Source organism: Hyla sarda, chromosome 3, assembly GCF_029499605.1.
Source record: "Hyla sarda isolate aHylSar1 chromosome 3, aHylSar1.hap1, whole genome shotgun sequence".
NCBI lineage: Eukaryota > Metazoa > Chordata > Amphibia > Anura > Hylidae > Hyla > Hyla sarda.
In genome coordinates, this window is record NC_079191.1 from 72,416,775 (window position 1) to 72,439,105 (window position 22,331).

Below are 22,331 nucleotides of genomic sequence, written 5' to 3' on the forward strand. Positions count from 1 at the left end.
AAGAAGGCAGCGGGGGCCGGAAGGCAACAACAGCTTTGGGGGATCAGAGCTGGTGATCTTTTTAATTTTTATAGCATATAATAAAAAAAAAAAAAACATTGCCAATACAGTACCTGTGAGAGTAATTTCTTATCGTTTGGGGGCTGATGAAGGTGAAACTTAAAGGGGTACTCCAAAGGACAGGGGATAAGATGTCTGATCTCAGGGGTCCCGCCGATGGGGACCCCCGCGATCTCTCTGGCAGCACCCCCGTATATCAGCAGCATGGAGCTATGTTTGCTCTGTGGCTGATGACGGGCGATACAGGGGCCGGGGTATCGCAACATCACGGCCCCGCCCCCTTGTGACGTCAAATCCCACCCCCTCAATGCAAGCCTGGCCCCGGCCCCTGTATCGCCCTTCATCAGCAACAGAGCAAACATAGCTCCGTACTGCTGATATACGTTTTTTCTGCAGGAGAGATCGCGGGGGTCATTTGGATAGTGGATAAGATGACTAGGGGCGGAGTACCCCTTTAAATATCCATGAAATGGCATTTTAAATGTTGATTTATATATATATATATATATATATATATATATATACTAGCTAAGTTCCCGGCGCTGCTCGGTTTTTCCCACCTTATCCTTGTGGGGGAAAAGCAACAAAGGAGGAAGCTTTTGTCCTCATATCCCATCCCAAAATCCTCACCCATATCCCATCCTTATATCTTGACCCCAAATCCCCTCCTCATATTCCGACCTCATATCCTGTCCTCATATTTTGTTCTCATATCCCGTCCTCATATCCCCATATCCCGTCCCCATATCCCGACCCCATATCCCGTCCCCATATCCCGTCCCCATATCCCGACCTCATATCCCTTCTCCATATCCCGTCCCCATATCCCGACATCATATCCCGTCCCCATATGCTGTCCCCATATCCAGTCCCCATATCCCGACCCCATATCCTGTCCCCATATCCCGTCCCCATATCCCGACCTCATATCCCGTCCCCATATGCTGTCTCCATATCCCGTCCACATATCCCGTGCCCATATCCCGTCCCCATATCCAGTCCCCATATCCAGTCCCCATATCCCGACCGCATATCCCGACCCCATATCCCGACCGCATATCCCGACCCCATATCCCGTCCCCATATCCTGACCTCATATCCCGTCCTCATATGCCGTCCCCATAGCTAATCCTCATTTCTTATCCTCATATCCTATCCTCAGGTGGGGCTGTGTTGTGGTAAAGATATTGTAATCTGAAAATAAAAGGGGTGTGGCTTAAAATGTGGGTGTGTCTTTGTGAGATGGGTTGTGGCTTACCAGCCGGACTGACACATTCTCCAGGAGATGTGGAGTTTGTGGAGTAAGACACCAGAAGTCCTATATACTTGCAGGGGACTTGAAACAAAAACCCCATCCTTCACATATGGGGTCAAATTAGGGGTTAATTTAACTATTATATATTTTTATTTGACATATAAGTAACATGTGACCAAGTATTATCGAAATATCTCCAGCTGTTTGGAAGTTATGCAGTAACATATATTTCCCATAGACTTGAATGGGACTTTATATGAAAACCCCAACCCTGGCAAATGGGGGTGAGTAAGGGTTAAATCACCTATCCTATGTTTGTTGTTGACATATAAGTAACATGTCTGCCAAGTTCAATGTTAATATCTTAAGCGGTTTGAACGTGATGCTGGAACACACACACATACATTGGCCCTCATTTACTATTGCAAACCCGACATGTTTTGTCGGGTTGTGCGCCAGATTCTGTCACATTGTGTCAGAGAAGAAACCCCAAAAAGGGGTGTGGGTGTTGGGAAAGGGGGTGTGATCACAGAAAAGGGGTGTGTTCCCAACATTTTCACAAAAAAAAAAAAACAACATATTTACTAAGGTTTCCACAGAAAATGTGATGGATTTGAGCTGAGGAAAACCCTACAGATCAGAGCAGGTGTAAAAAAAGCAAAGTGCAGGGAAAGTGGAAAATGTAGGGAAACCTTAGTAATTACCGTGGAAAATAAATTGTACGGGATTAAAACCCACAAAGAAACCTACACAACACTCTTAGTAAATAAGGGCCAATGAGTTTTATATATATATATATATATATATATAGATAGATAGATAGACAGACAGATAGATATATGATGTATATAGTGTAATATACAAGCTGCTAATGACCACTTTACATTGATAAGTAAATAGAGCTATTATTGTGCGGTCTCCCCCCCCCCCCCCCCCGCCACTCTTCACTATATTCCGAAACACAATCCATTCATAATTGTATTTACTAAATTAAGCCGGGCCCCTATCACAGGCTCTTTTGTCTCCCCACACAGCAAAGCGGTTAATCTAGTGGTTTACAATCCTATGATAAAAGGCAGGCGAATAGAAATTGGTTTAGGATTTATTATTTTCTAAATGAAAACAGCAGGAGCCGCTCCAAGTTCTGTTTTCACATTTTTTCTTTTTTTCATATATTTTTTTGCTTTTCAAAGAATAAACTTTCATTGCTAATAATTATGCAGTTATACAGTAGGGGAAATCATTTTTTTTGATCATTATACACAGTGGGCTTGCTGAGATTCCACATCAATTATCATATAGAACTCACCTATAAATAATGTTTCTCATTTAGAAGATTCAAGGGTTTCTGGATTTCTTTCTTGTAATGTTACTTTTTTTTCCTCAATGTTTCAGCACTCTTGGTAACAAGAATTAAAAAGGGAGGAAGCCGCCTGTGCGTCTACGTTTCAGGATGTCGCGGCACAGCAGGTTTGAAAGGGATTTCTGCGGAGGATGGGAGAGATGGGAGTGGAGCCCAAGCAGTAATCATATGAACACCAGTAATGCCAACAGCATAGTCAATGGCAATGGAAACAACAGGCCAGGACTGCTGCCTTTACCCATTGTGCCATCCCGTCTACCCACACCAACGTCTACCACTTCTACTACGGTTGGCAGTGATGCCGTAACAAGCAACGCAAGCAACCCTTCTGCAGCGTCAGCATCCAAAGTAAGAATACATTTTATTATTATTTTTTTGGACAATTGTGGTTGGTTGTTCTTGTTTATTATTATTATTTTTTACTATATATATTCAGATGGCTGAATATATATAGTTACATCAGATATTGATTCAACTCATCATTATTTGGGGCGGTTGACACCAAAATAACTTTTAGCTCCTATTCCTTGAAAATCTTTTTGCTGATATAAGGATTTCCTTCAAAAGGAAGAGTGCCCATCAGTAGGCAGTTTTAAGAGGGTTCTTGCCCCTCATCAGTACAGAGCAAGGTGCTGACTGACTAAGAGAGAGGCCTTTGTTGTAGGTCTTCAAGTTTGCAGAGGGCGTTTTATAGGCCACACAATGCTTCCTGGGAAAACGTTATTCAAAGTAATTCTCCTCGGGAAAGAAAACTTAACCCCTTAACGACCACAGACTTAAATATACACCCTGGTGCAGATGTACTTCGTGCACCAGGACGCACATTTACATCCTGTACATGACCTCCGAAGCTCGCGTCATGCACTGCAGATCAATACAGATAACGGCATCTGTGGCAATGCACACATTTAAATAGATGACCGGATCGCCCGCAGCGCTGCTGGGGGAACCGATCATCCAAAATGGCGGCCGGAGATCTGGAGATGTCAGATCGCCGGGGTCCCGCTGCTGAGGACCCCCGGGATCTCTGCTGCGGCACCCCACTATCATTAATGCTCAGAGCAAACTCGCTCCATGCGTAATGACAGGCAATACAGGGGCCAGAGCATCGTTACGTCATTGCTCCGCCATCACGATACTCCGGCCCCTGTATCGCGGGTCATTACGCACAGAGCCAGCGTGCTCTGTGCAGTAATGATAGCGGGGTGCCGCAGCGGAGATCCCGGGGGTCCCCAGCAGCGGGACCTTGGCGATCTGACATCTTATCCCCTATCCTTTGGATAGGAGATAAGATGTCTAGGGGTGGAGCACCCCTTTATATATATATCATCTGTCTCCAGAAAGTTAAACAGATTTGTAAATTACTTCTATTATAAAATATTAATCCTTCCAATAGTTATCAGCTTCAGAAGTTGAGTTGTTCCTTTCTTTCTGACAACAGTGCTCTCTGCTGACACCTCTGCTTGTCTCGGGAACGGTCCAAAGCATTAGAGATTTGGTATGGAGATTTGCTCCTACTCTGGACAGTTTCCTGAGACAAGCAGAGGTGTCAGGAGAGAGCACTGTTGTCAGACAGAAAAGAACAACTACACTTCATCAGCTGATAACTACTGGAAGGATTAAGATTTTTTTATAGATGTAATTTACAAATCTGTTTAACTTTCTGGAGCCAGTTGATATAAAAAAAAAGTTTTTTTCCTGGAATACCCCTTTAAAAACTCTCTTAGATCAAAGCATTAATGTCCTTATATTCTCATCTCATTAACTGGTTGAAAGAACAGTTAGAAAAAAACGTAGTGGAATAGATCGGTGCAATATCAGTAATACTCAGGAATAGTTCGTGTAGCTCCTTTTACCCGACTCAATTGTAACTTAATAGTTGCATTTTGCAGCAATCAACCTGTCAATCATTCGGTCAAACGTTTTGGTGTTCTCCCAAAGTGATGACAAGTCTTAGCTCTTTCTACAGCTTGGTGAGACGTAAATGTTATTTCCAACCTCCTGGCTCCATCTGGGTACATTACGCCTGTCAGGGCCATGATCTGACTCCGAATAAACAAGTGAGGTCTAGCAATAGAACAGTCAGGAAAGACTTGTGAAGAACTCATCTGTCATTTCTTGATGAGCTTGGGATTAATAGAGTGAGGTGACTATTTTAGGTATTGCTGTTTATGATTGGTCATTTTTTTAATACTATTATTTATTTATATAGCGTCCTTGGTTTCACGGCACTTTATATTTGATAAGGGTTAAAATTCATAATGCAGGTACAGTGAACATGACACATAGTAAATTGTAGACTGATATAGAGGGGGAAAGGGCCCTGTCAGTAAAGGCTTACAATTTACAAAATTGTACTGTATCACTGGATACACCATAAAAATTATGTATTTTACATTAAAGGGGTATCCCGGACAAGTACATCTTGTCCTCTATCCAAAGGACAGGGCATAAGATGTCTGATCGCAGGGGGTCTGCCACTGGGACCCCCCGTGATCTCTGTGCAGCACCCGCATAGAATGCGGGTGCTGCACAGAGATCGTGGGGGGTCCCAGCGGTTGGCCCCCCGCGATCAGACATCTTATCCCCTATCCTTTGGATAAGGGACAAGATGTATTTGGCCAGAATACCTCTTTAAAACTATAGTGTGTATGTACATCCTAACCTATTAGTCTACTAGACCCTCCTAACAATCCTATTCATCATCAACCAAAACCCTTATCATCCTATTTGTTTGTTCGTCTCATATTTCTCTGGTAAGGTTTTACTGAAAAGTAATTATATATATTTATTATTACATTTTTTTTTGTTAAATACACTATTTTAATTTGTTCCACATATCTCTTATCCTCCTCTTAGGTCCTCTTGTCATATATCTTATTTATATGTGACAACCTAATGTACAGCATCCCGTATATTGCATGTTCTTCATATCTATCCAATAAAGTATAACTTACCAGAGAAGTACTTGTTGCAAAAACTAATTTTGGTGCCGTTACCCCACTAAGTAAGATGTATATGATTTGCACATATCCATACAAGCAGATACCGTCACCGCTAGCCACAAGCAGCTGATTGCGATCAGCACGGATCAATGGTGACCTATATTATACCTGGACATCCCATGCAAATCTAAACGGTAGTGCTCACGTGTAATGCAGTTCATCCACAATATTCATGCAGCTTTATTCTTTAAAAGACAGGGAGACTGTTACAGGGGATGCTCGGGCAACGGTCCGTTTCACGCTAAACTGCACTTCATCAGGCCCGAGACCAAGTTTCATTATACACTGATTGACTACGTTAGTAGAGACCCCCCTTCTGGTATTTGGATGGACCCTCTTTGGCCTACAGAACTGAAGCAATTCATTGTGGCATACATTTCACCAGGTGTTGAAATTGTTCTGTAGGAATATTGGCCTAAGTGGACAGGATCACTTAGATCTCGTAGTTGTCTCACAATAGATATGTTGTGAACAGCCTGTTCTACCTTATCCCAGTGATGTCGGTAGGGTAGAGATCTAGGTATTGTAAAGGAAAAGTAAGCAGGATAACTTACTGTCATGTTCCTGGTACCAATTCATGACTATAGTGGTGGATAGGGTTTCTGCCATAGAGAAAACATCTGAAATGAAGGAAGCATCTTGGCTGGCCACAAAGCTTAAATAAGCCCTATGGTCCAAACATCCGTTCTCCATACCAAATAACGTTCCCCACACCTCCACCAACCTGAACTGGTGACACCTGACAGGAAGCATTCATTGATTCATGCTGCCTGTACCAATCTAACCCTGTAGTCAGCGTGGTGCAACAGATCTGAATCACTTCATCTTATGCTGCACTCCAGGTTCACGTGTCTAATTCCCCTACAATAAAGCCCCAAATGTAAAAGGGCAAGGCTCCCTAATAAAGTGGCTATTCAGTGTGAGATGCCTTCAGCATAGTTCTTGTCCCTTCAAGTCTCTTTTTTTCTTCTTCTGATGTCCTCTTTTTAATCTTATTCATGTCTGGTATCCCGTGTGCATTCTCCTTATTACGAGATATAATTGATAGTAACAGAGTCTGGTATCATTCCCATGCCGCTGTTTAATTGCCAAAACACGGCTGATGTATTCTCCCATATAAACCCTTATCCTCATGCTAAGCCCTCCTGTCAGGCCTATTCCTATGGGATACCCCTCCTCTCTATATGTGTTATCTGCTCTTTACATTTGTTAAGTATTGTGCAGCTGAACTCTAGTATTAGTTAAAACCTCATTACCTCCTCTGCGGACTCTCTTGACTGTCTTATTCTTTTTATTATCCTTTATTTCTATGTTGGTCGTCCTACTTGTTATCTGTGTTCAAATAGTATAACTCAGTGGTCTCAAACTGTCGCCCTCCAGATGTTGCAAAACTTCACCTCCCAGCATGCCCGGACAGCCAACGGCTGTCCGGGCATGCTGGGAGTTGAAGTTTTAGCAAAACTTGGAAGGCCACAGTTTGAGACCACTGGTATAACTCATTTAAACTGATAGTTATATTTTCCTTCCCACATCACCATTTCTTTTAACCCCCAGACCCAGAGACCCTCCAGTTACTCCATTTTATTCAGGGTATTTTTTTTTAATCTCAATAAGAAACATCTGATTTGTTATATACTCTTAGTATTCATCTTGTATATCGGTGTGGACATACCACAGCTGCTTCTTCTCAGGTCCACCTGTCAATTCTATCCCTATGGGTCATTATCAATATGATATATCCTATTTGTTACATGTGAAGTCTATCTCGTAATGTATTTTTATTTGCTCACATCACTCATAGTTCCAACAAAGCTCATAACACCTTCTCATGCCCTCCTGTCAGTCTTATTCTTATGTGACATCTTTCTTCTTAATGTGAGGCCCCCTATGTGTTACCTTTTTTTTAAAGATTTACCTAGTTCTGGATACACCTAACCTCTTTGGTGGTCCTCCTGTCAGTCTTATTCCTTGTGTCTCTATATGAAGCACCTTATTTGTTATTTGAGTTTTGGATTTGTGTAGCATTATATAACTGATGTTGCCTTGCTGCATAATTTCCACACTGATGTATTATTTCTTCATAATCCATATAACCGTTCCCTCCTGTCAATCATCTTCATATGTATATATTCACTTTGCACACATTTTCATTTTCCTCAAGCAGAGGTGAATAAATATTTTCTAAGTATTCGAAACCTCATCGCCTTCCATTGTTTTATTCGGATGTCATCCTACGCAACTCGCTATAAGATCCTCAGATTTCAGCTAGGGTGCATTTTATATCATTTAGATAGGCCATGAATACATTAGGATTGTGTGAAGGGCTTTTGACTATAGAAAATCAAATAGTTTGACCAATAGGTAAACCATTCGGGGAATAACTATAGAGGATAGCTAGGTCATTACACATAGGCCCTGGAACCTATGTGGGCTTTAAAGGTCCCTTCGACTGTATAAAACAGTTGATCAACTGCTGCCAGAAGGAGAGGAGCTACAATTCCATTACCTCATTCTTTTTCTTTCTACTGTCCTCGCCTATACCCAGGGTTGATTGTTGAGTGGTTCAACCTTGGACCTGGATATCTATACCTACTGGCTGACACCATTTGGTTATCTTTGCTTGCAGCCTTATCACTTTTATACATGACCTGCAATGTATGTCCCCTGATGAATCCCATATGTGTTGTCATATTCAGGGGGAAAACACGTTGGGATAAATGAGACCTTTTCTAATAAAAGGGGTAGCCAACTGGAAAAAAAAATGTTAAATCCACTGGTGCCAGAAAGTTAAACAGATTTGTAAATTACTTCTATTGAAAAATCTTAATCCTTCCAGTACTTATCAGCTGCTATATTCTCCACAGAAAGTTCCTTTCTTTTTTAATTTCTTTTCTGTCTGACCACAGTGCTCTCTGCTGACACCTCTGTAAATTTTAGAAACTGTGCAAAGCAGGATTGGTTTGCAATGGGGATTTGCTTGTACTCTGGACAGTTCCTGACATGGACAGAGGTGTCAGCAGAGAGCACTGTAGTCAGACAAAATAAATTCAAAAACAAAAGACCTTCCTGTGGAGAATACAGCAGCTGATAAGTACTGTAAGGATTAAGATTTTAAAATAGAAGTAAATTACAAATCTGTTTAACGCATTTCAAACCTGTAAATCCCTGTTTAATTCATGAGTAAGAACATTGATAAACGGGTTTGAAATGTGTTGGAGACTTATTCCTGGGATTTGGGTTTAAACTGGTTTTAACAGATTAAAATAAAGTATGTGATTTTTATTAGCAAGCGCCTGATCTACCTACATCACTTCCTGCTAGTGGGGTTATGTTTTCTAAATGGTTAACCAAAATATTGCTTAAACGGGTTCTTAGTTTTTTTTTTTTTTTTATGTTCAGGAAGGTGCTAAATAAAAAACAAAAAAAACCAAAGCAATACTTACTTTCCTTGCTCCCCCTCCGCTGCCGCCTTTCTAACAGATTCCTGGTTCCAGTGCGTGATGATTCCAGAAATGGAGTTTGGAAGTGGTATTGCCCACTCAGCCAAGCAGTGGCCTCAGTAGTGTCCTAACTTCGTCACTGATTGGCTAAGTGGTTGCCGACCCCAATCTCTTAGAAGTGCTGTTCAGTGGGACCAGGAGCTCCTGTGGAGACATGGGAGCAAGGAAGATAAGTATAGGTTATTTTTCTATTTAGCACCTGCCTGGGCACAGTTAAAAACAAAATATAAAATATACCAGTATACTCCTTAAAACCATAGAAATCTCCTGTACCTTAAATGTTAGTGTATGTCACATGATCCTTCTTGTCTCTACTGAACGGTAAAGAACACTCATGAACATTAAGAAGATATGGGAGGCTTTTCTTCCCAGGGATGGGTACTTAGGAGATGGTTTAGTTAATATTTGATTTTAGCCTAAAGATGCCCATCTTTAGGCTAAAATCAAAGGTTAAACAATATACATTTTTAAATACACTTACCAAAATTCTTCCAAAATAGACTGTGGCTTGCCAGCCCTCTACAGGTCTTTTGTGGTTTGCGGCAATGGGTGATCCATGTAACATTGCTATGACTGTATTTGGTCTATGATCAGGGGGGGGGGGGGGGGAAATACTGGAGAAAATATCAATAAAAATGAATATTTGGGACTTTTGGGATTTTGTGCCTTACACCTTTCTTTTTAGGGTCCTTTTTGTTTTGAGTTTTAATCCTTTTTTAATCCTCAGTGTCCTATTTTTCTAGTCTCTCAGACATTGTTGACTTTTCCACTTTTTTTTTTAACTTGTGGCATTCTCTATAAATCTGAGATGGAATATAATATATCGAAAATGTGCAGACCAGAAAGAATTCTCCGGCATTGGCTCTCAAATATCTGCTGCTCCTGAAAGTTTATTGCAGCCGTTTGTGTCATTTCCAGGAGCCGGTCTGACCCAAAGAATGTGGGAATATGTTTGGATTTCTTTTACAAGACAGTGTAACACGCTCCTGCACATTTTATGGAGCTTAATGGCTTTGCTCACTTTGATGGTAAAAATATATATTTCTACTTCAGCGACAACATAAACATTTGTTTGTCTGTGTTATCTGCCTGACAAGGCCGCTCCACAGAAGCTTATGTCTGAGGATGGTCTGGTTTATCTTCAGAAGAACCAATATATAAGCTGCTGTTATTTCCTTAAAGGGGTTTTACAGTTTTGTGTTAATGAAGCTTAATCAGCGTATAGCAGGTAAAATAAGTGTTGAACATGTCACCATTTTTTTCACTAAATCCTATTTCTTTGAGACAACATTACCTGCTAATTCCAGGTCTTTTTGAAGCTCTCCTCAAGTCTCCTTGGCTCTAGGACAACTATTCTTCTTACTCCTCTATCAGAAATCTTGTGAGGAGCACCTGGCCGAGGCAAATTTATGGTGAAATCATTGCTGTATTATGGCCCCATCAGTGCTGACTGGAACATTCAGAAGCTTAGAAATGCGCTTATAATTAATGCTATTGTTATGTTTTGTAACAATTAGGTTGTGAAGTTCTTGAGACAGCTCTTTTGTTTTTGCCCATCATTAGATTGGGTGTCTTGAGTGACACCTTGGCAATGAGACCTTTTTGTAACCATCAGTTAGGACTGAACCAGCTGATATTAATTTACACTGACAAGGGGTTGGGTTGACTTTTAATCACAGATAGATTTCAGCTGTTGTCTTGGCTTTCCATGCCGTCTTTTTCCATGTGCCATTTCACATTATTACAAATAACTAAATTTCTGATGTTGTCACTTAGGTAGTATGTTTGGGTCAGTTTTCAGACATATGCGAGTTTGGGTTCAGGCAGAAAAGCACCGTTTGCTGTGCTCTTTGGTCTGAGCAAAAACTCTACAATGCTCGTACAATACATTTGGGTCATTGAATTGAATAAGTGCATGTGCCGAGCAAAGCAAAGACACGTCGGCAGCCGATTTTGAAATTCTGCCAATGTATCCTGGTCTCAGAGGCACGAATAGTAATGTGAACCTGCCTTAAAATTAGGGATCGACCGATTATCGGTATGGCCGATATTATTGGCCGATAATCACGATTTTGGGCATTATCGGTATCGGCAATTACCTTGCCGATAAGCCGATAATGCCCCCCCCGCACCGCGACCGCCCCCCCCCCCCCCCCCCCGTTCCGCCGCCCCGCACCGCACCACGACCGCCCCCTGTAGTGCTGGCCAGTATACCGGTATGGATTTTTGCCCATACCGCTATACCGGTCGGGCCCCTCCCCCACCCTCCGAGTTAATAAAAATAAAAAAATAAACTTACCCGTCCTTCCTTCCTGTAGTGTCCGGGGGCGTTCCGGGTGAAGAGTGAACCGGTCCGGGCTATCCTTCTCCGGGGGTCCTCTTCTCCACTCCGGGCAGGCTCCGGCCTAGTACGCTGCATAGACGCCGCTACGCCGTGACGTCAGGTGCGTCGCTGCGCACGGGCGTCACTGTGCAGCGGCGTCTATGCACCGTACTAGGCCGGAGCCTGCCCGGAGTGGAGAAGAGGACCCCCGGAGAAGAAGGACAGCCCGGACCGGTTCACCTTCCACCCGTAATGCCGCCGGACACTACAGGAAGGGAGGATGGATGGCCCGGACCACCCTGACAGGTAGGGGGAGAGAAGCGGGTGGCGGCGGCGGCCTATGGCCCCGCAAAAGCCACCGCAGTGCATTGATTTAAAGCGCCTGCTTTAAATCAATGCTCTGCAGCGGTGTCGAGGGGGGATAAATAGCCGATAACTTATACCGGAATATCGGTATAAGTTATCGGCTATCGACCCTAACCTCCACCGATTATCGGTATCGGCCCTAAAAAAACGATATTGGTCGATCCCTACTTAAAATACTGACCAAAATACTTCATGTTAACCCAGCCATGTAGTGCATCATAGACAATTGCAGAATAACATGGAGGCACTATTTTAATTACTATTTTATGTGGCTTTTCTGCCATCTTCATTTCTTCTTCCACTGATATGGCTCTCCAAATGCAGCCTACATGTCCCATGATGCTTCTGTCTTTACAGAGACAGCAAGGACGTAGTCTCTGCTCTGTATTCTAAGTATTACCGGTGATAGATTAGTGCAGTAAGACTTGTGTCCCCTACCTTATATTGCAGAGTCTCATTGTATTCCTGTGACATGCAGCTTCAACCTGTCTCCTCATAATAGGTTTCTCCCTGTCAGCTCTTGCAAACGGGAGACAGGGGAGAGCAACATCTCGTAGGAATACAATGGAGAGTCTCCAGTCACCAGATAGCAGAGAGGCAATACATATAACTGCAGGTAATCGTGTAGGAAATCCTACATCACTGCCCCTGCAATATTTTATATAGGGCAGAAATGATATCTTTAGTGGCACACTATACATGGGGAAACATACAATGAACAAGAGAAGTGCAGCTGGGTTGGGAGAAGTGTGATGGAGAAATGTGGAGTTTGGTGCTGTGAGATTGTAGTTGACAGGATACAAGCCACACAGGAGAGACTGATATCCTGTCTACAGCTTTGTAATTTACTGGGGATCACATGACCCAGTTGCAATAATGAAAGGGCTCAAATTACATTAATGCAACTGAGCCGGGATGAAACAAATTACACTGCAGAGATATTGGTGGCAAGTTAGCATTATATGTAAAAAAATAAAAATAAATAATATTACTGGAGTGCCTCTTTAATGAATGAGGACATTTACTTTCAAAATAGAAAGCACGGTCTATAGCCTGTGGTCAGTGACTGAAATTAGCTCATATGTTCTATGGCTCGCCAATACCACTTATTGATTCACCGAGTAAGGTGGGAGTCACAGTTCACTCTACTGATGTCTCCAGAACATTAGTGGAGAGCAGTGAGTGGAAACATCTGCACACAACCGACATCTGTGGTTACTAGCGAATACCTTTTACCTCTATACTCTAAGCCCCAAATATGTCTGTTATTTTAGATTCCTGGCTACAACCTAGAGCTTAACAAACGGAAATAGAGTTGGTAAAAACATGTAAGACTACGGGTCAGAAGCAAAACAAAGACTATTTGTATACACCTTTTTGAAAAAGTTCTTTACAACACTATGGATGTATTAAAGGGGTACTCCACCCCTAGACATCTTATCCCCTATCCAAAGGATAGGGGATAAGATGTCTGATCGCGGGGGTCCCGCCGCTGGGGACCCCCCCGCAATATAGCACACAGCACCCCCTGTTACTGCTCCGGAAGCGCTGGAGGGTCTGGCTCCCGACCACGGCAATGGAAGATCGTGACGTCACGACTCCGCTGCCGTGTGACGTCAAGCCCCGCCCCCTCAATGCAAGTCTATGGGAGGGGGCGTGACATCTGCCATGCCCCCTCCCATAGACTTGCATTGAGGGGGTGGGGCGTGACATCACACGGGGGCGGGGCGTGACGTCACACGGGGGCAGAGTCGTGACGTCATGATCTTCCATTCCCATGATCAGGAGCCAGACCCTCCAGCACTTCCGGAGCAGTAACAGGTGGGTGCTGCGTGCTATATTGCGGGGGTCCCCAGCAGCGGGACCCCCCGCGATCAGACATCTTATCCCCTATCCTTTGGATAGGGGATAAGATGTCTAGGGGTGGAGTACCCCTTTAAACCAAATATCAAATGCCATTATTTGCCAGATAAAATGTTATTATTTTTCTTACCTACTAGTAATTTATTTATTTTTATCTACAATGCCAGCATACTATTAAGCAACTTTAGAACTGGATTTTGGATTCTCTGGTAGAGCCAGAGTTAAGCTAACATGCTTCATGCTTTGCCTGAAGAGATATATATATATATATACTCAACTAGGCTTAGGCCTCCTCTATGGCCTAGCAGGAGACAGACACACATCTGCTAGCCTAGGCTAGACTAGACTTCACTGAATAGGTTCCGGCCCTCCGGGGAGAGAAGTTTGGACTTTTGATTCACACTGTATCCCCTGACCCCTTTTATCTCCACTACATATCACTATGTATACTCAACATCAGTCCCTGAGGATATCTAGGAACAGTCACATGCTGAGCCTAACTGCGGAGCTGATGAGTCTCCATGGGACTAGTTTTAGAGTCTAAACTGGATATGTTTGTGCTCAATGACTGTGTAATCAGCTACAGGAGAGACTTCAGCTAATATGTAGGACCATGCTATAAGCTGTAAGATTAATACTTACTGTACATCAATGAGATTGAGACTTTAGGTAGACTCAAATCATCATCTACATCAATAGTGTCATCGTAACTGGCTTAAATAATGTGACATTTATGTGTATGGTGATTCTGGTCAATATAAAGTCTATAAGCAGGGACACAATAGAAGGACAAGATTAGCTACATAAGATACCCAGGGTTACACATGGTGGATCCCCATATACATGGTCATCAGAGGTCACCACTTACTTTCCAATCTGTACTCGTCCTTGTAATTCCAGGTGTACTGTGTGACCAATGTTTTCATTATCAGCATATATGTGCCGCAAGGGCTCGTTCACACTACAGATATTCGGCTTGGGATTTCCACAAGGATTTCAATGGGATTCTGCTGCTTAGTTCACACGTCAGAATTTCCTTAGCGGAACTTATGACAAGGAATTGGGCTCCGCGTTTAAAAGTCCATTATCAATGGGACTTTAAATTTCGGCACCTATTTTCATGGCAAATAGATAGATAGATATGAGATAGTTAGATATGAGATAGATAGATTGAAGATAGATATGAGATAGATAGATATAAGATAGATATGAGATAGATAGATAGATATGAGTTAGATAGATATGAGATAGATAGATATACTGTATATACTCGAGTATAAGCCGAGTTTTTCAGCATGATTTTTCGCCCCCTTCGGCTTATACTCGAGTGAACTCTCTGCCTGTCAATCCCTTCCAGTGGTCTTCAACCTGCGGACCTCCAGATGTTGTAAAACTACAACTCCCAGCATGCATCTGGATACATCTGGAGGTCCACAGGTTGAAGACCACTGCGGCCTTAGTCATCATCCAGACCCCCCTTTAGTTTTCTACTCACCTCCCCTCGGTGTAAAGGAAAGGTGAGCTGGTCCGGGCCATCTATGCTGCAGGGACCGTCCGGTGGGGAGGGTTAGTCATTCCGGGCTGTCCATTTTCACCGGGGGGCCCTCTTCTCCGCTCCGGGCCGGCCCCGGCATAGTGACCTTGCCTTGACGACGACACACAGGGACGTCCGTGCGCAGCAGACATCCCTGCGCATGAACGTCCCTGTGCGTCGTCATCAAGGCAACGTCACTAGTCCGGGCCGGGCCCGCAGTGGAGAAGAGGGCCTCCCGGTGAAAATGGACAGCCCGGAATGACTAACCCTCCCCACCGGACGGTCTCTGCAGCATAGATGGCCCGGACCAGCTCACCCTTCCTTCCCACCGAGGGGAGGTGAGTGGAAAACTAAAGGGGGGTCTGGATGATGACGAAGGCCCGCAGTGGTCTTCAACCTGCGGACCTCCAGATGTTTCAAAACTACAACTCCCAGCATGCCCGGACAGCCGATGGCTGTCCGGGCATGCTGGGACTTGTAGTTTTGCAACATCTGGAGGTCTGCAGGTTGAAGACCACTGATTGACAGGCGTTGATGATGAAAGGGGGGGGGATGATGACGGGGGTGTTAATGACGGGGGTCTGGATGATGACAGGGGGGAATGATTACATGAGAGGATGATGTATTTCCCACCCTAGGCTTATAGTTGAGTCAATAACTTTTCCTGGATTTCTGGGGTGAAATTAGGGGCCTCGGCTTATATTCGGGTCGGCTTATACTCAAGTATATACAGTAAGATAAATAGATAGATAGATAGATATGAGATAAATGAATAGATAGATAGATAGATAGATAGAAGTATGCATCTTCAATGTAATGGAACAGTAAGACAAGTTGCAAATGATGGATCTGTTGAAAATTAAAAACATGTCCGTGCAAACATAAGAATCATTAATAAGTAGCTGATCATGTTCTCTAATATCTCATTTATATTAAGGCAAAACATGTTTTCCCTCCGATAAAACATGACAAGCTGTTCTGAGCCACTTCACTCGAGAGCCGCATTCTGCCTAATCTATTGACTGCTGGTCTTTTACTGGAGCCAAATACTAATGTGGTAATGATTCAATCTGATGCATGAAGTTTCCCCATACAAGAAGTTTTCATGGAGGAAGTTATAGTATGCTGGTCAGCTATTATAGTTTCCCGGTATCAGGAATCCGTGATGTTATTGGCGGCAGTAGTAGTAGTAGTAGTAGTAGTAGTTGTTGTATTAGCAACATAAAACAGCACAGTTACATGCAATGGTGTTGGGGATGTGAGATGGAGTTATATTGGTACATACATATCTGACATGAGAATTTAGTGTGGCATGTGGCTCTGATTCTAAAGTAAGCTGCCAACGATATAAAATCGACATGGTCTTTCCTATGGGGTATGCGGTTCCCGTATACGGCTGGGAGGAGGGGGGCAGGGCTTAATCGCGGCGCCCACATTCAGCCGTATTCGGGAACAGTATTTAATGCATGTCTATGAGCCGACCGGAGTGAACCGCAGCCTCCGGTCGGCTTCGTTTTCGGACGTATTCGGTTTCCCGACCGTAGGCAAAAAAGCGGTCGACCACGTTTTTGCCTGCGGTCGGGAAACCGCAGACGGCCAAAAACTAAGCCGAACGGAGTGCCGCCCCCCCCTCCTCCCAGACGTATAAGGGAACCGTATTTAACTAAATGTGGTGTGAACCTAGCCAAGAAGGAAATAGCTTAAATACATTTTGCTTTAAAAATTAATCTCTGTACCTGAAAGTTATAGAAACAATAACAACTTGACCAAAGACAACTGGAAGGTCAATACTAAATGTGAAATATATACAGTATATATATATATATATATATATATATATAATAGAACAAAGGAGGGAAGAGCCGGCACTGTAAATGGACTTATAGCCCCGAAACACGTGCTCAGCTGTAACAGGTTCAAAACTCCAAAACCTTCTTAGCTCAAAAAATGGAAAAGGAAGACAGCGGCACTCCAAAAATACAAAAAAGTAGTGGTCTTTATTCACCCAAAATGTTCATTGCGACGTTTCAGCCTCACAATGAGGCCTTTCTCAAGCATGCTTGAGAAAGGCCTCATTGTGAGGCTGAAACGTTGCAATGAACATTTTGGGTGAATAAAGACCACTACTTTTTTGTATTTTCAGAGTGCCGCTGTCTTCCTTTTCCATTATATATATATATATATATATATATATATGTATATATATATATTTATAACTGGTCACTATGACCAAAGACCTCTTTTTACAGTTGTGAGGATAATATGAAAACGTAACTTTTTTTTATTAGGATAATTATACATTTACACACAGACTAGTTCATATAGAACTTATTTAGCTCCTTAGTTAATTCATAATCATTCCCTAAAAAAATAATTTTTAGTATTAACAACATAACTAGTTAAAAAGAGCTCCACAGTGTCCGGTTGCATATATTGAAAATAATAGCATTTTTGTCTAAAACCGTTAAAATTCTACATTTCCTCATAGCAAGATGATTGCTTAGTGCGAAGCCACAACACTGTACCTTTAAATACACGGCGAGCAAAGGCGCAATATAAAGCAAAACCGTCCAAGAACAAAGATAAGGTCAAAAGTGTAGTGTTGTTATCAGAACGGACTAAATTATAAGGATTCTTATTGTCTTGTGTTTCGCAAATGTGCTGACTGCTTGAACACCTTCAGAAATAATGTTAGCCTCCGGGCAGTTGATATTGGGTGAAACATATTGTAGCCATAATTCATAGTAATGGAAATTCAATAACAGCCATGTGTTGCTCTCCTAGATTAAAGGGGGAGGGGGGGGGGGGGGTAATGTTGTGTCCTAAATGCATTAAGAAGACATTAGCAAATTAGATCCAATTGCACCTTTACCTTTGCCGAGGGTTTTCTGCTAAATTATTAAGGGATGAGTCGTTGCTGAGGCCGGCAGTGTCCGTCCTGATAGTTACCTCCACCACTGACTCTGCGCCATTCATATGACTTATGGCTTTCATAAATGCATCCTCTGCAAAATGAATGAGCGTATTACTACACTATGTTAATACGGATTCCAGCGAGAAATATCAGATGGATAGATATGAGATAGATATAATATATATAGATATGAGATATATATATTCATATATATATATATATATATATATATATATATATATATATGAAATATAGATAGATAGATATGAGATAGATAGATTGATATGAGATAGATAGATATGAGATAGATAGATATGAGATAGATAGATAGACATAAGATAGATAGATAGATATAAGATAGATAGAAAGATATGACATGGATAGATATAAGATAGATAGATAGATATGAGATGGATAGATATGAGATTGATAGATAGATATGAGATAGATAGATATTAGATAGATATGAGACAGATAGATAGATAGATAGATAGATAGATTTGAGATGGATAGATATAAGATAGATAGATATGAGATAGATAGATAGATAGATATGAGATTGATAGATATGAGATAGATATGAGACAGAGAGATAGATATGAGATAGATAGGAGATAGATAGATAGGAGATAGATAGATAGATATGAGATAGATAGATATGAGATAGATAGATATGAGATAGCTAGCTAGATAGATAGATAGATAGATAGATAAATAGATAGATATGAGATAGATAGATATGAGAGATAGATAGATAGATATGAGATAGATAGATAGATAGATAGATAGATAGATATGAGATAGATAGATATGAGAGATAGATAGATATGAGATGGATAGATATGAGAGAGATAGATATGACATAAATTGACATGATGAAGACTTTGTTGAGTGTTCTCTTGTTTCAGGACAGGCGGGTGGCTGAGGCCCGGTAGTGTCCGTCCTGACGGTTACCTCCACTGCTGACTCTGCGTCATTGATCTGACTTATGGCTTTCATAAATGCAATCGTCTGCTAAATGAATGAGCTTATTACTACACTATGACTTTTTAAACAGCGTCGGTGATGAATGACTTTCCTTCAAACAGTAATGAACTCTTATACATCTTAAACATTAGATTTTAATAACTTTCTTCTGCTATTCATCCTAACGACTTCCTGTTTGTAATATTTTTCTTTCGCCCGACGGTGATACATGGCAGGGCAATTTATTTCCCTACGCATTATACTCTTCTGCTAATGTAGAATCCAGCCATTAGCCGCCTCGGCGTAGAAACCTCTTTTTGTCTCTCTTTGTTATGGTGTAGCCACTGCAGGGAAATGCGGTACGGTGTTATCCCTTATTATATGCCATATTCTATGTTATATGCCATATTCTATGTTGCAGTTTGGCTGCTGTGGTCAGATGTAATGTGTAAAGAGCTGTGTTCATACTGGCGTCATGGCTTCTATTAATAACAGAAGACATACTGCTGTGATGAATTTGTTGTATGACCTTTAAATTGGGTCTATTGTGGTTTTGTAGAGGTTTCCATTGTTTTGACATGAATAGGGATAGAACCCCCAACATGACGCTCAAGCTCAATGAATGGAATAGACTCTAGAAACCGGAATCCTAATAGTATTCAGTTGCAGTGAAAACAATTCCCTAATTTCTTCTCGAAAACAAACGTCATTACCTATATGTGTATGGCCGTTTTAAGCAAGTGCATCCTAAAGGGGACATGGTATATGCAAGTGTATCCCGAAATGGGTGATTCGGTGCGGCTTCGCGAGTTTTTGAGTGGATCAAGGTTTCGGCTTAAATGACCCAATGTTAAAATAATGGAAATTTTGCCAAAACCTCTGTGTGAATCTATATGAGATTGTAAATAGACGGAAATACAGTATGAACACATACTGCATCAGGCAACGGCATGTTTTATTATAGGGGCAAACAACATAGATCCTGAAAAACTTTAAAGCGGTTATCCCTAGAGTAAACATTTTCCCCTGTCCATAGAATAGGAAATAACTAGCTGATCTGTAGGTTTCCAACTTCTGGGGCTTCCACGCGACCATTGAGGTCAACTGTTCTCCCGAGTGAATGAAGTGGCAGCATACATCCTGTGGAGAGGGTATTACTTTTAATATTGGGAGACCCCTGTAAAGAGTTGGGGGTATTTGTTTGGAAATATTAGGGGATTTATGCTATAAAGCTGACTGCATACATACAGTATAAGATATCCAAAATTAAATTTATCTAGATCTCTGGTGAGAAAAAAATTTCACCGTAAGAAGGCTAGGTAAGGGATTATACAAAGTCCTTGAATAGGAAGTGTTTTAAAACCATAGATTTTCAATCACAACTTTTTTATGTCTGATGTCTGTGCTCACAGTACAACTTTTTATATCAATATACAGTAGTATCCTTTAAAGGGGTACTCCGGTGGAAAACTTTTTTTTTTTTTTTAAATGAACTGGTACCAGAAAGTTAAACAGATTTGTAAATTACTTCTATTAAAAAATTGTAGTCCTTTCAGTACTTTTTAGCAGCTGTATGCTACAGAGGAAAATCTTTATTTTTTGAATTTCTTTTTTGTGTTGTCCACAGTGCTCTCTGCTGACACCTCTGTCCGTTCAGGAACTGTCCAGAGCCGCATAGGTTTGCTATGGGGATTTTCTCCTACTCTGGACAGTTCCTCATACGGGCATCAGGTGTCAGCAGAGAGCACTGTGCACAATACAAAAAAGAAATTCAAAAAATAAAGAGTTTCCTCTGTAGCATACAGCTGCTAAAAGTACTGAAAGGATTAAGAATTTTTAATAGAAGTAATTTACAAATCTGTTTAACTTTCTGGCACCAGTTCATTTGAAAAAAATAATAATAAAGTTTTCCACTGGAGTACCCCTTTAAGATAAATTCTCTGCAAAACAGAGGGCTGTAGTCCAGAGATCTCCAATCTGTGGGTCTCAAGCTGTTGAAAAAACACAACTCCTAGCATGAAGTAAAAACCTGTGGTCATCAGATGGGAATTATCATGAAACAACAGTTGAAGAGTCATAGGTTGGACACTACTGCGTAAATCTATCATACGGCAGCCTGACCGGTACACTGAGCAGACTTACTTGTAGGGATCACTTTTTCTGCACATAATGCAGTTTCCTAATATTTGGGCCCCTAAATATCCATTTGTAGATGTATTACATGTCTATGTATAAGTCTGTATATGCAATCTCTTTTAAAGTCTTGAAACTTTACTAGTAAGAGTTATCTAGTTGTTTTCTAGAATCCATCTTCATAATGTTAAACCCTTGACATGGTAGAACTTTTAACACTGCTGTGCCAACTGCTGTGTAGATTTCTGTATGGTAGACTTTCCATTAACATAATGATCATTAAGACTCCAGTTGTATACAGCCGATTAAATAGTCCCCGAAAGACTGACTGAGGAATAGTTACTCCCCACAAATGCTAAGGAACTATGGCCTGCGCCTCCAGGAACCCTCTTAACCACCTAGCAAGCTATGATTTTTCTGTACAGTGCTGCAAATGGGACAACAATTGGGCGTAGTTCATGTTAATGTCACCTAGAGGTTGGTTTTCCAGATGTTCCCAGGTGGTCTTGGAGTTTGAGCTTAAATACTTCAATTTTGGCTTTTCAAAGTTATGATCATGTTCTCTGGAAATATCACTAATATCAATATCTGCAGCAAGGTCTCCAAGAGCTGTGAATTTATTATGGATTTAGACTTCAACAATAAGGTAATTGTGGAAAATCCAGAATAAATCCACAGCCTATCCAACATTTTATTCCTAGGTCTTTATTAAAAAATGGGCTTACTTTTCATTCCACAGCCTCTACAGTTTGCTGTGTGAACTCTATCTTTTCTGTATACTTGTACACAGCGTATATGATTCTTCCTTTCAGACTGCCTTGTATCTGCTCCCACTCTTTCTCCAGCCTGTGTAAGCTGTCCTTCAAGATCAGAGTTGGTGTATAACCCCCTTTGCTCCCTGTTGTTATCTCTAAGGCTAAGTTCACATGGCAGAATTTCTGCACAGATTTCTGCATGAAAATAATGCAGTAAATTCCGCAGAAATTAATTATCCATTCACTTTAATGAAATTCCTGCAGCAGAAATTCTGCAGCAGATATTCTGCTGTG

At 41.6% G+C, this 22,331-nt stretch overlaps 1 protein-coding gene across 18 annotated transcripts in view; it reads left to right on the top strand.

Moving 5' to 3' along the window:
• KLHL29 (kelch like family member 29) overlaps positions 1 to 22,331 on the top strand; it is a 917,635-nt gene that overhangs the window by 397,823 nt on the left and 497,481 nt on the right. For all 18 annotated transcript variants that reach the window (XM_056564303.1, XM_056564304.1, XM_056564322.1 and 15 more), the window contains one exon: positions 2,711 to 3,026. In XM_056564303.1, the coding sequence (XP_056420278.1) occupies positions 2,769 to 3,026 (258 nt within the window). In that variant the 5' untranslated portion in view covers positions 2,711 to 2,768. The remainder of the gene's footprint in view (positions 1 to 2,710; positions 3,027 to 22,331) is intronic.